This window comes from Venturia canescens, chromosome 11 (assembly GCF_019457755.1).
Source record: "Venturia canescens isolate UGA chromosome 11, ASM1945775v1, whole genome shotgun sequence".
In the NCBI taxonomy this organism is placed as follows: Eukaryota; Metazoa; Arthropoda; class Insecta; order Hymenoptera; family Ichneumonidae; genus Venturia; species Venturia canescens.
The window spans coordinates 4,432,715-4,448,146 of record NC_057431.1 but is presented as its reverse complement, the minus strand read 5'-3'; the positions used below and the strand labels follow the sequence as shown (position 1 = coordinate 4,448,146).

The 15,432-nt window shown below is 38.5% G+C and overlaps 2 protein-coding genes across 8 annotated transcripts; both read right to left on the bottom strand.

The window, feature by feature from the left end:
• Window positions 1-107: 107 nt before the first annotated feature.
• Window positions 108-3,885, bottom strand: LOC122418299 (protein bric-a-brac 2-like). Its single transcript, XM_043432439.1, has 4 exons — window positions 3,357-3,885; window positions 2,428-2,943; window positions 2,192-2,288; window positions 108-1,963 (listed from the first exon to the last, which is right to left on the bottom strand). Exons 1-4 carry the CDS (start codon window positions 3,564-3,566, stop codon window positions 1,527-1,529), a joined length of 1,260 nt encoding a protein of 419 aa, XP_043288374.1. The 5' UTR covers window positions 3,567-3,885; the 3' UTR covers window positions 108-1,526.
• Window positions 3,886-5,286: 1,401 nt separating this feature from the next.
• LOC122418298 (tetratricopeptide repeat protein 14 homolog) lies at window positions 5,287-15,244 on the bottom strand. 7 transcript variants are annotated; one of them, XM_043432431.1, is made up of 13 exons: window positions 14,925-15,244; window positions 14,321-14,564; window positions 14,018-14,142; window positions 13,825-13,901; window positions 13,616-13,738; window positions 13,298-13,512; window positions 10,308-10,448; window positions 9,156-10,053; window positions 8,760-9,067; window positions 8,429-8,598; window positions 8,205-8,331; window positions 6,707-8,129; window positions 5,287-5,784 (listed from the first exon to the last, which is right to left on the bottom strand). In XM_043432431.1, exons 2-13 carry the CDS (start codon window positions 14,479-14,481, stop codon window positions 5,647-5,649), a joined length of 3,906 nt encoding a protein of 1,301 aa, XP_043288366.1. In that variant the 5' UTR covers window positions 14,482-14,564; window positions 14,925-15,244; the 3' UTR covers window positions 5,287-5,646. The 7 variants fall into 7 exon arrangements, with proteins under 7 accessions (XP_043288366.1, XP_043288368.1, XP_043288367.1 ...); XM_043432433.1 differs by having other exon boundaries at window positions 8,429-8,556; XM_043432432.1 differs by lacking the exon at window positions 14,925-15,244 and having other exon boundaries at window positions 14,321-14,875.
• Between the last annotated feature and the right edge of the window lie 188 nt (window positions 15,245-15,432).

Below are 15,432 nucleotides of genomic sequence, written 5' to 3'. Positions count from 1 at the left end.
ATTCATTTTTCCCAGCTCCCTCGATCAGTCAGTTCGATCGTCCGAGCGATTCATCCATCATTTTTCTCGCACAGGAAAAAAGGACGGGTAATAATCGTAGCAGCGGCTGTGTCCATTCTTTTGTATTTGCTTAGCACACAAAATAATATAAACGATCTTTCTTTGTGTGTGATTTCGTTTTATTACTAAAAGTGATGTTCATAATATATATGAATTAGAATTTTCGTATTACTCGTCAATTCTACAAGCACGTTTTGTTTCTTAGTTATTTTGTAGTTTCATCGTAATGCTATTCTCTCACTTCTGAGACATGTAAAACACTTACGAACGCCTAAATTACGTTTTCGTTGTTTTTTTTTTTTTTTTTTTTCGTGAGTTTTTATCAATTCTGCCAAATTAGCGGTGCTTCGTTACTCGATAAGTGGTGTCTATGCGCTCAGTTATATCACTGCGAAAATCTTAATTTATTTTGACACTGTGCAATAATTGTGCACTCGTGGGAGTAATCGAGAAATTTCGCAAAAATCATAAGATTTCGATGAATCTAATCGTAAAGGAGGAATGTGCTCGCTTTTCTCCGGAGGAAGCTCTAATATCGTTCTAGATCCACTCTACAACTTTTCTTTAGTCGTTGTCGTCTTTAGAATATTTCTTATCGCCATTTTGCCCCTCCAATTTCCTCTCACCGATTGCATTTTTTTGAAATAACGACCAATCGATCATTCTATAACTTCTACCACCGATGGAAAAATAATCAATCGCTTCGTATCAATATTAACATATTTCCTTTGTTCGTTCAAATTGATTTAATCGATAAACATTCACACCGGGTAAAGATCTTTGAGTGAAGTTCAAAAGAAAATTTGCTCCTTCGTTTCTTTTTGGAATTGGAATAAAAAACTGAGATTTTTCTCTTCATTGTTTATCTCAGAACTCTTGAAAAACAAGTGAAGTTGGTTATTGTACGAAATATTCAATTATCCACTTCATCCTATATTCATTGACAAAAACAATGGATTTTGAATAAATATTCAGCGATTCCTTTCACCCTTTCAGTCACAGTGATCTTTCGAATCATTATTCCCGTGTACGAATTCATAATAGCGAGAATATTGAATTTATCACAAAACTGCATTACAAACATCGGAGAATCCGCATAAAAAACGACCAACGATTAACTCCAAAGTTTTGTAGGCTCGATGTACTTGAAATAAATATAAAATCATATGTGAGAAAACCCTGCGGCAAAACGCTCCGTTTTTTCTCGAATATCCAACACGAATCTTGACAATAGTTCGATTTCGAATGGACGCAAACTGAAAGACTTTGTAAAGCCCTTTTCAAGGAGCCACAACAGAACGGTCTCATACGTTTTTTGTAGGTATATTTGGTCACTCATTTCGAAACGTATTATTTGAGAATAGACAATTTCCCTGAGACAATAAAAAGGGAGAAACCGCTTTTGCCTGCCAAAACGAGAGCGTTCTCAAGGATCGTCACACCGAATTACAAGTTCATTTGAATTGTCAAGCCGAATGAAGAAAAACGGAGCGTCGCTGGAACAGATATCTTTTCAAGCCTCGATTACTCGTGTCGATTTTAGTAACACAATTTTTCCACGCTTCTTCCCATTCCGGGCTATTTGGTACTATTTCGCTAAAGTGTAACAAAACTTCTCGTATCAAGTGTATTTTGTTACTGTCAAACTGTTGTTTTCCCATTTTACCGTTAACATTACACATTATTCTCTCCTCCGTAGTAAAAAGAATTTTCATTAAATCGCAAGCCAGATGATCAATCGGACGAGACGTTGCCCATGTCGATATCACATCTGGACTCGGCAGCAGATCTGCATAAGGTAGTTGCTGATAAGCAAGACTGTGCTGATTTTTCCCCGAGACAACAGATAAACCCGTCAAACTGGATAACCCGGATATGTCGCCGGCAGGGCTGTTTTCAGATTCTGCAACACAATCACGACCATTGAAGTGTCAAATTTTATGGGTGAAAAAACATAACACTATTCCATTCTCGTTCAAAGTAGTGTTCTTTCATAAGATTCGTGGCTCATATTCATTGAAATCTCAGCAGGTTATCAAGACTCGTTTAACTTCAAGGTAAATAGACTCACACAAAAATAAATTTACTGTTATGTCATAGAAAAGAAGGAAGGAAAAAAGTTTGAACGAACCTTGTGTCACTTCATCTTGGCCTGTGTCCAATCTATGCAACTCTTCCTTTATATCCTGATTTTGTAATTCTTCTACAGTCATTTCCAAAGGTTCTATCTGCAAATTAGAGAGCATACAATGAAAATTGGATTAGGTTGCAACGATATTTAATTCTATTCCACAGACAATAAAGCAAAAATTTAAAAAGATTCCATAATTTGTCAAATGTATTTTTTGGAAAAAAAAATAGACGAACCTTCATTTGCAATTTGTGGTAAACAGGACTTGGAGGGGCATCCGAGTTCGGAAGGTCTGAATTCGGAAGAGTTTCTGAACTGGAAAGGACATGCGCACTTGGAAGGACATCCGGACTTGAAAAGACTTCTGAACTCGCAATCGAAATATCTTCGTCCTTGGTATCTATCTCGCTGTCCGATTGTATGATTTGTGGAGTTAATGCCTTTTCCAACATAGAATTGTTCAGTGACTTAGCAACTTTCTGCTTCTTCTTAGGATTTTCTTCAGATTCTTGCGCTAAAATCGAATCTTCTATTTCTTCTTCTAACTCTATCAATCTTTTGTAAGATTCTTTGGCATAAATATCTCCTCCGGACAACCCTCTTATTTGTAATGTCTCTGCTGCTTTCAACAATGCTGGCAAATTCTTCTGATCTATGTTTACTTCTCCTTTATAAATAAATAGTAAGAGAGCTTCCAGCTCACTAAAATGAACGTCCTGCAATATTATCACTGGATGCTGACACGGATTTGTCTGCAATTGGAATACACAACAAAAAATAAAAAATTTCATTATGTAACTCATTTATTCTTAATAATAAAATCGTTTCATTGGCAACTGATTGATATGTTTTCTGACAACCCCTAACTTTTATCGAAATTACTAGGATTTTTCAAGTTTTGAAGATCACGAAGAGAAATTTTTTTATTCCCGAAATACAAACTTTCGGGCAAGTTTTTTAATTGTTCTAGTTTATTCTTGAATATACGTTAAAAAAATTATCCAATAAAAATTTTGTATATATTGACATAAGGTTTTAAGGTTAAAGCCATAAAGCATGGCTGTCAATGGCAAGAGAAGAAAAAATGCAATTTCGGCGTGAAAAAGCATATTTGGATATAAAAGTTGAAAAATTAAAAAAGGGAAAGATCAGAACTGGTACTAACGTGAAAAATTTTCTTGAAGAAAGGACTACTGGCGGACAAAATAACTTTGTGTGCTGTCAAACATTGTCCATCACTAGCAAGTGTAACATCGACGAGACCCTCTTCTTCCCACAAATTTTCAAAACTTGTGGCAATATTATTCAAAAAACTGTTCCACTTGAGACAAATTTGCCCGGACATTTCGACAACACCAGACCCACTTTTCGCCATTCGATGAAAAAAAAAAAACGCGATTATCGCGTGTACATAAACACGCGAGTGTAAATCACAGAAAGAAAAAAAAAACTTTTTCTACGTAATTAAAAAAATTTCGCGTACTTTATTCAAAACTACCGAGGACATGAACGAAATTTCCAATTTTTTAATTATGATCCGGAAATCTGATAAATCTGAATTATCGCGTACTTTCGTTATTTTTCCAATGGTATATCGTTGAAAATTCTAATTTTTCGTACATTACAACAAAAACGGTTTGACGCACGACGCAAACATCGTCCATTTTACTTTTTACCCCCTCTGTGAATCCAGTGCGATCGAGGCGCTAGCAGTGTGGATTTGAGGAAATGGGGTCCGTCGGTCTATATATACAGTTCCAAGTGTTAAGCACAGATGTCATCACGGTCGTTTTTCGATGGTGATTCGTATTCGAAATAATATTTTTATTTGGTATACAAACTTATCGAGAACCAGGTCATAACAAGCACATTTCTTTCGCCAGTGAGTTCGATGAAATTGTAAATAATTGATAAAGGAGAAAATCAGTGCTTGACTCTTCCACACTGATCTTGGGGAATGCAACCCCCATTCAGTGCACTGCGTACAAAAGTATCTTTGCAAACGCATCCTTCGATGCACGTTATTTTAGAACAGGGCACACCTGGCGCATTCAAATTATCGCAAGTCCGTTGACAGAGCGGATTCGCCTCACACCTGCTGTATTCCTCAGTTTCGCGACACTCCATCCTCACGATATTGTTTTCAATATCTGGCAAGTTTTCTACACGAGATAAAATATTATATAAGCATCAATGTTATCGAAGAAAATTCTAAAATAATTGGAACGAATTTTTTCCACAATCCTCGTTTATTCACATTGATAATAATGAATATTTTCGCAACAACTCACCCGACTCTGCAACATCGATAACAGAAGTGTCTTCGTCACTTTCGCAAATGACTTGGAGAGCAAACGTGCTCAAAGCGAAAAGCACAAGTTTCATTGTCCTGTTCGATACCATTTTTTTGTTTTTTCAATTTTCTTGCTCTTTCGAGTAAACAACGTTCGAGTGACATTCTCGAGCGAGCGTCAAGAGCATTTTATACCTGGCCCAAAGTGAAAAATATGAAAATTCGTTGGCGGATATGCGCGAGCCAAGATAGAAGAATCGCGTCCACTATCGTGAAGAAAAAACGACGAGATGAGTTAATTATATTCTTAGTGTTCGTATTTCCCCTGGGCAAGCTCAGGCCAAGTTTTACCACGATGATAAGCGGCTTGTTTCTGCTCGTTGCATTTTCACAATTATTCGGGTCAGTGCATAATGAAGTATATACGAGAGAACACGAATTTCAAAGGCTTTAATAATTCCTAAATCCTGTTTTGCTGCATTTTAGCATTTATTTTTTAAATTTATCTTCATACGAACGAAATAATTGAGGTATTTTTTTCAGTATTCCAGTGTGTGACATTGACGATGAAGTGAATTAAAAGGGGGGTGTTGGAGATAATGACAAGACGAATTTTTTAAGTTACATATTACTGATGTATATTTGTGGGATCTCGTTTGCTCCCAAAAATTCTTGAATTCGTACAGCAAAAAACATTTGACACATCTCACACATTGTTACAAGGTACAAGAATGTCGAAGCTCTCCAAATCGACATAATCGGAGTCTTGTGGGGGGGGAATAACAATAGAAATCATAATTCGTACCAGGGATAGCGTGTTGTCGAGCACTCTGTGATCGAAATGGGACAAGTGTCAAGACTTTTTATTTCACAACTTCATTTTTTTCACAGATGAACGGTGCTTTTTAGCAGCAGAATAACAAAAACGAAAGAAAGCACTATCGAAAATGTTTTATTTATTATTCGAAAATTCTTTCAAACCAAAAGCTACGGTTTGAGAAGGAATATCCACGAGATAAGAACTTTAACTCGTGATTTTGTTCTTGCGGAATTTTCATTCGTGTAATCATTGCCATCGACTTTTTCGTTTTCGTGACGAATACATATAAATGTGTGTGTGTGTGTATGTGTATAAGAGAGAGATGAAAAACTATCATTTCATCTACCATATCTTGGAGGCGATGTGTCGTTGAATGAAGACGCTCTTGCTTCGCATTTTCATACGTTCGATGAAACGATTCTCTCCCTCATCCAAATTATCCTCGTCCGCGCCATTTTCCCCTCTTCCTCCTCCTCCTCTCTGGCAACAAACGAGATTCAGGCAACTGGAATTTGTTCACGGTCTTTTTCTGTTTTTTTTTTTGCGTTTTTAACATTCAAAGGGTCTCTCTCAATTTCTCTTTTCGATGAATATTGTGGCCCGTCGAATCTGGCTTTCTTATCGTTTGACCAATGATCATTTTGTTTTTAATGTTTCAATGAAATTGGCGATTAGTAAAAAATTTAGCACGTCGTAAAAACATGTGCTTTAACGAGTTCAGCAAGCTGATTGCAGAGAAAAAAAAATCAGAGGAATATTTTCTTTCTACGGTTGCACAAAATAGTGGCGTATTTTTGATATTTTCTCTCTATTAATGAATGAAAGTTCGCAACTTGTTATTCTACGAATACTGAGTTTGATTGCCCATACGACAATTTTTGGTCGCAAAAAGTAAAATGAACGTTTCGAAGGATGTTACTATAGTGGCAAAGTTGACGAACGTCTCAGACAGTTGAATTTTCTTCGGTTTCGACGATATAGATATAGATATAGAAAAAATTGGTGAAATAAAATATTTGGCTGCATGAAACGAAACATCCTTGAAATCTTTATTTTATACAACTTAGAGTGGTCGATAAAATATTAATGAATGAGAACGTCGATTGTGTAGTGCTTGAAGAATAGAAAGACTGACTCGAAAGGCTCACAAATCGAAAAGTAAAATTAGAAACGATAATAAAAGTGGAGATGGCCGGTCTCAGCGCCTTAAAAACCTCTTTCTTGAAACGTGAATAGACCGTCGTCCTTCCTTGTCCATGAACAATGATTGTTAACTCGTAATAGCGGTGCGGGCGAGGATTCTCGAAGTGAAAAATCAAGTCGTAGAAAACGAGTTTTAAAGCGATTGAAGAATTTAGCGCTTTGAATTTGTTTTGTTTTTTTGAATCGACGACTAACCAACCTTGATGGTGGCATCGTTGGATTCTGGAGGTGCCCATCTTTCGTAGTCATCGTCGTCCCTTTCCTCGCCTTCGCTCAAAGGTCCATCTTGTCTTTTGGATGTCGGAGGGGCGGTAGCAGGTAGGGAAGAATTGGCTGTCGGAGAATTATGCGAATTGTTCTGATTACGGTTGGAGTCGTCACCTTCGAGCATTTTATTTATTTTCTCTTTGGCCTCGTCGACCTTTCTCATAGGATCAGGGGAATAACTTCTGTCGCTGTAACGATCGCGGGAATTGTTGCGTCGATCACGGAAATCTCTTCTGTCCCGAAAATCACGGAAGTTTCCTTTGTTATTGTGAAAGAAACGTCCACCTCCGCGATTATTACCGCGTCCACCGCGCTGACCGTTGTTTCCTCCGCCACCCCCACCTCCTCCACCGCCGCCACCTCGATTATTGAAACCCCGGCGATTCCCAAAGCGATTGTTGTTGTGTTGTTGCTGTTGATTGTTGTAAAAGCGATTACGATTTTGGAAATTGCCTCCGCCGCTTCCGCCCCGATGATTCTGATTGTTGAAGCCCTGAAATCTGGGCTTGTAATAAGTGCCACGATTGTTGTAAGGCCGGAATTGCCGCTTCCGATAATAGCCACGGTCTCCCGAACGACTGCGAGTTCGACTTCGGGAATACGAACGAGAACGGGACCTTGATCTCGATCGACTGTAAGTTCCTGACTGCGAGCGACTGTATTTTCTTTCGTAACTTCCCGAACGTCGATTCGAGTATGACCTCGAACGCGAACGCCTCGGGGTTCGTGATCGCGAGGATCCCGAGCTCGAAGCACTTCGAGAACGCGATCTCGAGCGCTTTCCTGGCCGGTCGCGGCTCGAGTTTCGTTTGTTTTGATTTCCTCGAGCTCCGCTTTCACGTTTCTTCGTAACCTGGCGATTGTTCGATCTTTCAGGTTCACTCTCAGAGTCTGTTCGACCTTTGCTCGCTCGACGCCCTTTCGCAGATGTGGGCCTCGGTCCCGGTGGCTCCGGAGGATTGCTCGTTTGTCCAATCGGCTGGAATTTTCCCGTTACGCTTGGTCCAAACTTGCCCATTCCCGATTGCGCTGCTCCGCCTGTGTTTTCTTTGTACGAAGAGAATTTATTTTGGGGTTGCGGCGTTGGATATTTTATCGGAGCTTGTTGCACTTTTTGCAACGGCGGCTGCTCCTTCGGTAATGGCACTTGCGACGCCTGTCCCGTTTGACTCACTCGTTTTTCTGATAACTCTCGTTGCATCTGCTTTCGAACATTCAACGATTTATCCAACGAACCTCGTTGCAATTTCTCGTCCATCTCGTTCTCACCAGCCTCATCATTGTCAGCCTGTGCGTGCGCTTTTTTGTCTCCCATTCCCACGGTGTCTTGCCACTTGCCGTGGCTCTCCTTTTGCCTAAAATTTCAATCAATTATAACCGCTTCCTGGTTAGTATTGCGAGACAAATTTTCGGAAAATGCAAAAGCTTACCTCGCAGCCTGAGCCGCTTTCCATTTGGCATTGAGCGCGGCAGTATCTAACGGAGCAAGTTTTGGTTCGGGATGAATCAACTGCGAATCCTGATCGAATATATCTCCCAGCGGTTTCCTCTGAATTTCTATATAACGTATGTGAACGAAACGTAAGTAATGACAAAATTATGGAAATAAATATTATAGGATAATTCGATGAAAAACTTAATAATATTTACTGACCCTTGCGTTGTTGGGAACTGATGGAGCGCGATTCACGATCGTGATAAGATTTCGTCGATTCTTCGCGTTCTCTTTCCCGCCGAACTTCTTCCTCTCTGCGTGAGCTTTCAGCAAGCTTTTCCGCGTTGCTAAGAGGGGAAGGAGGCATGTCATTATACAATGCTACATACCTAGCAGATGATGAGGAAAAAAAACAGAGAAAAGAAAACAAATGTAGATAAGCTACATATGTAAATCAATAGCTGAAGGAGTTTAGTAAAAAAAAAAATACCAAAGTTTACAATTTTCTACTAGAAGAAACGACTAACGAAATATGATCGTGAGTTCTAACCTTTTGAGCACCGCTGTTTCTTTCTCAACTTTGGCATAATAAGCGCTGAGCTTTGATTCCAATTGTTCAAGATCGGGTAACGATGACTTTTTCAAGGCCTCAAGATCGCGCTCGAGTTTGTCTTTGTTTTTACGCTTTTTACGCTCTTCTTTCTTCTTCTTCTTGCGGCTCTTCTTCTCGTCCTTTTCTTTGCCCTTTTTCTCCTTTTTCTTTTTCTTCTTCAGCTTGTCAGTCTCGGAATGTTTCTTTTCCTTTTCCCTTTCCTTTTCGCGTTTCCAGCGTGCTGTTTCTTCCAAAAATTTGCGTACCTGATGACACAACGATTTTCTCGTCACAATAAGATCTTTAATTAAGAAAAAAAAAATATATAAAAGAACATGAAACGCGAGCACTCACTTTGCCTTCATAGTCAGAATCGTCCTTGGTTTGTTCCAAAAATTTGCGTACTCTCGTCTCGTAGTCGTCAGTTTTTTCCCGGGAATTACTCGAATAAGATGCGGGTCCGAGAGCGTCCTGTGAGGTTGACGAAGCAGCCGGCGGATTATTATACTGGGCCATGCGCTTGCTCAAAGGCGAGAGAGAGCCGCGATGATCTTTCTTGTGTTTCCGTTTACGATTCGGCGATTTCGAGGCCGATCTTCCTCCCGAACTGGGAGAAGAAGAGCTGCTAGAAGAATCAGAAGTGCTCGAGCTCGAAGAGCCGCTTGAGCTGGAGCTCGAGCTGGAACTCCATCTTTGGCGTTTCTTCGATCTTGATTTCCTCTCTTTCTTACGTTTTTTCTTGTCCTTTTTGGGATCAGCAATTTCGGGCTCTGCATCGAACGATTTGAAATTCTCCAGGGGATTCAACGTCGTCGTATTCAGCGTTTTAGTTTTTATGTACTCAATGGAATTTCTCGCTTCTTCGTGGTAAGGCGCGATCGCCAAACAATTCTCATAGGCCTTTTGTGCATCCTCAAATTTCTTTTCGTCCTCGTAGCTCCGACCTAACGCGACAAGTGTCTCAGCCATATACTTACGAGCATTAGCATGCGTTTGATTGAATTTCAACGCTGTTTCGAAATCATCTATAGCTTTTTTGAAACTTCCACTGTTTGCGTATAGTGCACCCCGTGCTACCAAACCTTCCACATTTTTTGGATCCACCGTCAACGCTTTGTTCAAACACTGGAACGCCTCTGAATGTCGTCCTGCTTTGAAGTGATCAATACCTTCGGCTACGCTACGAAATGCCCATTTACTTGCTTGTGCCTGACGCAATTCAGTCGCGTACTCGTTCGGCGGGAAACGCTCTCTGTAAAATCACATTTCTCATTAGTTTACAACTTCTCGTGTCTAAGTAAGTTTCCTTCCCCGTTGCAATGTTGTAAAAATGCTCCTCATTTATCACATTTTGTTTTTTTTTCGTTTGTTTATTATTATTATTATTATTCAGAGTTTTCACAAGCCCAAATATAAATGTTGCGCGAGAAAAAAAAAAACGGAACAAATTGCTGTCCAGATTTCCTCAACGTAAAGATCGACTATGGATTCAAAAAACGTGCTTACCTCAAGCCCACCATGTTCGAATAATTGAATCTTCCCAGGCCCATCAAGTCACTGAGATACTTAATGTTGTTGGGATTGTTGAATCCTGTGCTATTCGTCAAGATCGTTTCATAACTCTGTCCTTTGTTGTCCAACGCTTTCCTACATGACAAAGTGAAATTCGGACGTTGATCAATCTCACTCTTTTCGTCTCATTCCTAATTCCTTTCGTAAAATCCCAGATGACTTTTTTTTTTTTTTTTTTTTTATAAAATTCAATCATCCGAAATATTTAACAAAACAAAGAATAATTTGGTATGTGTGGACGAGGCTCCGTTATTGGCAAAAATTTGGGATTCCATAATTCGGCACAATCGAATATCCACCATTAGTATCCACATTCGATGCTTTCCCAGGTTATCCATACAATATTCTTGTATTTTTCCATCCTTCTTTATTTTCGACTCTCGTCATTCAATATCCCATTCGTGCTCGAGAGGAAGATTTCCTGATTTAAAAGTCCAACCATTATTTCTGCTTTATTGTTCTGCTCCTGTTTCAGAATACTTTATTGGTACGTGTGTTCCAGTCAAATTCGAAACTAGTATCAACGACTTTTATGTTTGTTGCTGTGACTTGTAGAAAATTCAAACAAAATTATAATTATTCATAACTATTTGGAAATGCTACTGTACCCTCTTTGAATCTGACGGCAACATTCTTTGAATGATCACGAATTCACATCAAATTTCAATCGAACTCCGACAAATTCAATTTCAAAAAATGAAGTGTTCCAATTAATTGAATGTAAAAAAAAAATCAAAGAACATTGTGGAGTTTATTCTTTGCTAAAATACATCATTGAAGAACAATACGATTTCGATGTTTTCTCATCATCGCAAACCAAATTTTTCTCATTCAATTTCAGGTACAGGAACAGTTTTTTTCTTATGATTAAAAAAAAAGTCTCATGTATATCGACATTTGGATCCAAGATATCCGCATTTTCGCCATTAACAAGATGCCTCGTACCAACATTAAACACGTTTAAAATATATAAAGTACCGGTTGCATATCCCTAAAACAACAAAAACAAAAAATTATCTGACGTTCTAAGAGAAATAAATAAATGAAAAAAAAAACATGAAAGGTATACACTGATAAGCACAACCTCAAGATTACGTAAACTCGTCTCACCTTTCTTACACGTTAAGACGCATTTAATTAATTTCTTTTTAATGCTATATTCATTCGGTAATCTGACTTTTTTGTGCTTTCCCTCTTTCTCTCGCTTCTCTTAAAATAAAATCGCACAGCCTATCTCGATTGGACGTGTACAAAGAATTTTCACTTTAATTCTCTCGGTTTTTTGCGGTGCGTTAAAACAAATTTTCACCCTGAGTCTATCATCCATAGACGGAAACAAAATTTTCTTTAATCCCTCTCTCTCTCTCTCTCCCTCTCTCTCTCTTTCGCTCGGTCTTTCTCGCCTTCGATTATTATTTTTATACTCTTTTTGTATGTTTTTGCGGACAAAAATATTTCTGGCGTGGAAATTTTCGCAATATAAGCTGCAAGTTTAAATGATGCATTAATCATTTTTGCCCGCAAGGCTCAAGGTCCTTCGAGGCTCCTGAGGTCATATTTTATTGTGATTGAGTTGTTACTTCATTTTTCCATTTGTCGAATTGTTACATCATAATGACTTATTCGAGTTATAATTTTTATGCAAAAATTGTGAAATAAACATGTATTCAGATATTCAATATTTGGAAGAACTCGAAAAATAAAATTTTAATTTGTTTTTCAAACATTTCACAGTAAAATATCTCCTCAACATAATACTTTTTTTTTTGTTTTTTTTTTCGTTTTTCATATTCTCATTTCACTGAATGGTCTCCCAACGAAATTTCAATGATCGATTTCAAACGTAACACTCAGTGAGCCGGAAAATAATGAAATAATCAAGGTGAACAATTATTGCACGAGTGCAGTGAATCGTGAGGCTTTTTTGAATCATAATTGATTTATCGATTTTTCACCAAGAGACCAATCGCGATACGAGAACATGATCGAAATACCTACCCCGTCTGAATATGAAATTCTGAGATCTCACAGGTTCATCTCCTGACGTCTGCGAATCTCAATCTCACAATGTACTTATTTCGTTGTCGATCCCTTTCAAACGAAACCTCATTCGATGTGATTTTTTTATACTTTTGTCACCCTTTTTCTGTACCGTTTTTGTTTGGTGCATTTTTGAGATTTAACATATTGAGAATCACAGATAAGGAACGTGCTCTCGCAGTTACTTTTTCATTAGGTCATCGCATTTTTTCTATTTCGCTCTTTCTTAAATTAACCTCATCATTTTTTTTCAACATAGAATATCTCTGGAGACCTAAATTCATAAAAACGTTCAAGAAGTCAAAAATCTTGTGGCTTTTTCTCGAAATCTTTGGGGTTTTTTTTTTTTTTTTTTTTTTTTTTAAATTAGTGTGAAGAAAGCCCCGATCTTACGCAAGTTGTTTACGTTTTCCAGCTATATCATTTTAATGATACAAATTTACAAAAATCACAAGCAAAAGCGTTCCGTTTTTTTTATCGTCAAATAATGTCAATATTTGCAGCAAAAAACTTTTCGCATGAAAAGAAAATCACGCGAGGTAAAAAACTGAAAAAATGGTTTATAATTTTAAAACACCGTCGTTATCGGAACCGAGTGTTTAGGAACAACTCACAGGCTGTTTCTTCAGATTTCCATTTAAAATGGCAGGAATTGAATTTTAGGAAAAGCAACATTCCTGAACAGAAACGCGAGTGCAATTGAATTGTTGATTCACCGATAATTTTTTTGAACGACTGTGAACAACCGTTTCAGCAAAGTGCACAAGCAGTGAAGAAAACGGAAAAACATTACGATTGTGATTGAATAATGGTTTTTTTTGCTAGTTGGAGTTGATTTTTGTTTTTTTTTCTTTTTATTTTGTTTGTTCTTTGGTGGAACTTACTTGTAAGCTTCGGGTAAGTCGTCGGAATGGATAAGACCCATAGGTGGGTGAGGAATTTGGCCTTCCCGAGCCGGTACGTTCATTACCGCAACAACACGTTCCGCCTCAACGTTAACTTCGCTCACTACGACGCAGACGAGATCATTTGCCATGTAGCCTCTCGTTACTCCCTTTTTGTCGACTGCCGGCACTGTGGCCGTATTCAGAATCAAAGCCTAGAAGCAATGATTTTCCTTAACATCCTCCTTTAATTTCTTTAAATTGAAGTTTTTGCTCGAAACTTGGTATTCGTAGGAGTTGAATCATTCGCAATCTTACCTTCACGCCAAGATCGGTGACAACGCGAGGACAATCGCTGCAATTGCAAAGAACCTTGAGAAGCAGACCTGCAGCACTTTTGCCCATGACTTGTGCATAAATTACATCACCCACAATTAAACTCTGAAAAAAATTGATTTGTTCATGAACGCAGTTCTGCATACAAACCCAAGGAGTTACTCTTTTAAACAATGTTCACAAAAACGAACCTCTAAAAAGTTTCGAACTCGTTGAGATTTTTCCATGGTGACGAACGAATCGAGTCCCGGCATTGTAGCATAAAACTCTAGAAATTCGGTAAAATCTTGACAACCACTTGATTTTTTAATACATTATTGCTGCACACCAAGTTTAGTCAATCATCCGTCGCTACAAAAGAATTACTATTTATTAAAAAATTACCTTCATCGCCTATTTCCTGCTTGATCGGATCAACGGTTTTTTCAAGATTGGATTTGTCATAGAGAGCGTCAGCTTTTTTAGCGATGAACTGTTGAAGCTTGAGTCTTTTGCCTCGATCTGAAAAACTAAAAGAACAATTTGAGATTTTCAAAGATAATTGTAGGTCCTTCCTACCAATAGCGATGAGTTTGAACGCTTGAAAAATTGTAGTCGTTCTCATGAAAACCCATTGCTGGGAAAAAGGAAAGTGATTGGAAAATAAGAAACATAATGTTGAACGGAGAGTTGAATCGAAGATCTTACCTCAGTGTTTTCTGACGCTGTTGATAAATCTCAAAGTTGGGATCTTTGAGATTGAGCATAGTCAACTCATTTTCATTGCGCTCGCTCTCCCATACTTTCTGGAGTTGTTGTCCGTGATAATTGAGGGCTTGAGCGACGAGACGAGCATCCATTGAATCCATCTCGCGAAAAATGATGAAATTTCAGAACTTTTCGGGGCTTCCGAGAGCCCAATGCGGCGAATGGCGAACCTAATCTGCAAATACTGCCCAGAACAAACGCTGCGTTTTCACAAACAAGTTCTTTATGAAGGAGAGGGGGAAAGAAAATGGATTTACGCTGGTCGTTTTTTCAGATCGACGAAGTAGCACATTTCAAAAAAGTGAACAATTAAGATTCCTTGACGAAAGGATCGTTGTCCGCGAGTGCATGTATATAAGCTCGAGAAATGCCTTCGAGGCGATAATCGACCGGAGAAACAAAGATGGCCGCCGCCAGTTTTTCCCTTTGCAGCTCCCGATTTTCTCGACGCCCGCAGCCCGTCGGGCTTGTCCGACATAGCGAAGGGAAAAGTTTGTCTGTTTTTTCTTAATTTTTACTTTTTCAATAACGATTTTATACTCACCCCTGGATGTTTTTTTCAAAATTCACAAGATCTCGATGATGCCGAAAATTCGGTGTCGTTACTTTTCCGCGTTCTCTGCGTATACTTTTTTTTTTTATTTCGTCCAACGTGAATCGGGTATACTTGACATTTTTCCTCCTCGGTCCACGGCAGATGATCTTTACTTTGCCTTTTGCGAATACTACGAAAAATACTTGCCCATAAAGAGCTACGCGATTCTCCACTAATTCAAACAGAAGAAAAAAAGCGAATCGTGTTACACGAAGCGACGATTCTTGAACCTTCTCCTTCTTCAACCCACAGAACCATTGAAGAAACCACTGATACTGATGAAATTTGCTGAAACCGACGCATGCGCGCTGCTGCGCTCACTACTTCAGCGCCAAATAAACTAAACCTCCGTGAAGTTAGTCGACTAATTTTGCATTTGAATAAAACTGAAAAAATTGAAGCTGACGTCGAATATTCAATTTCGTTTTTCACCCTATCATATTTTTATTTTGCGTAG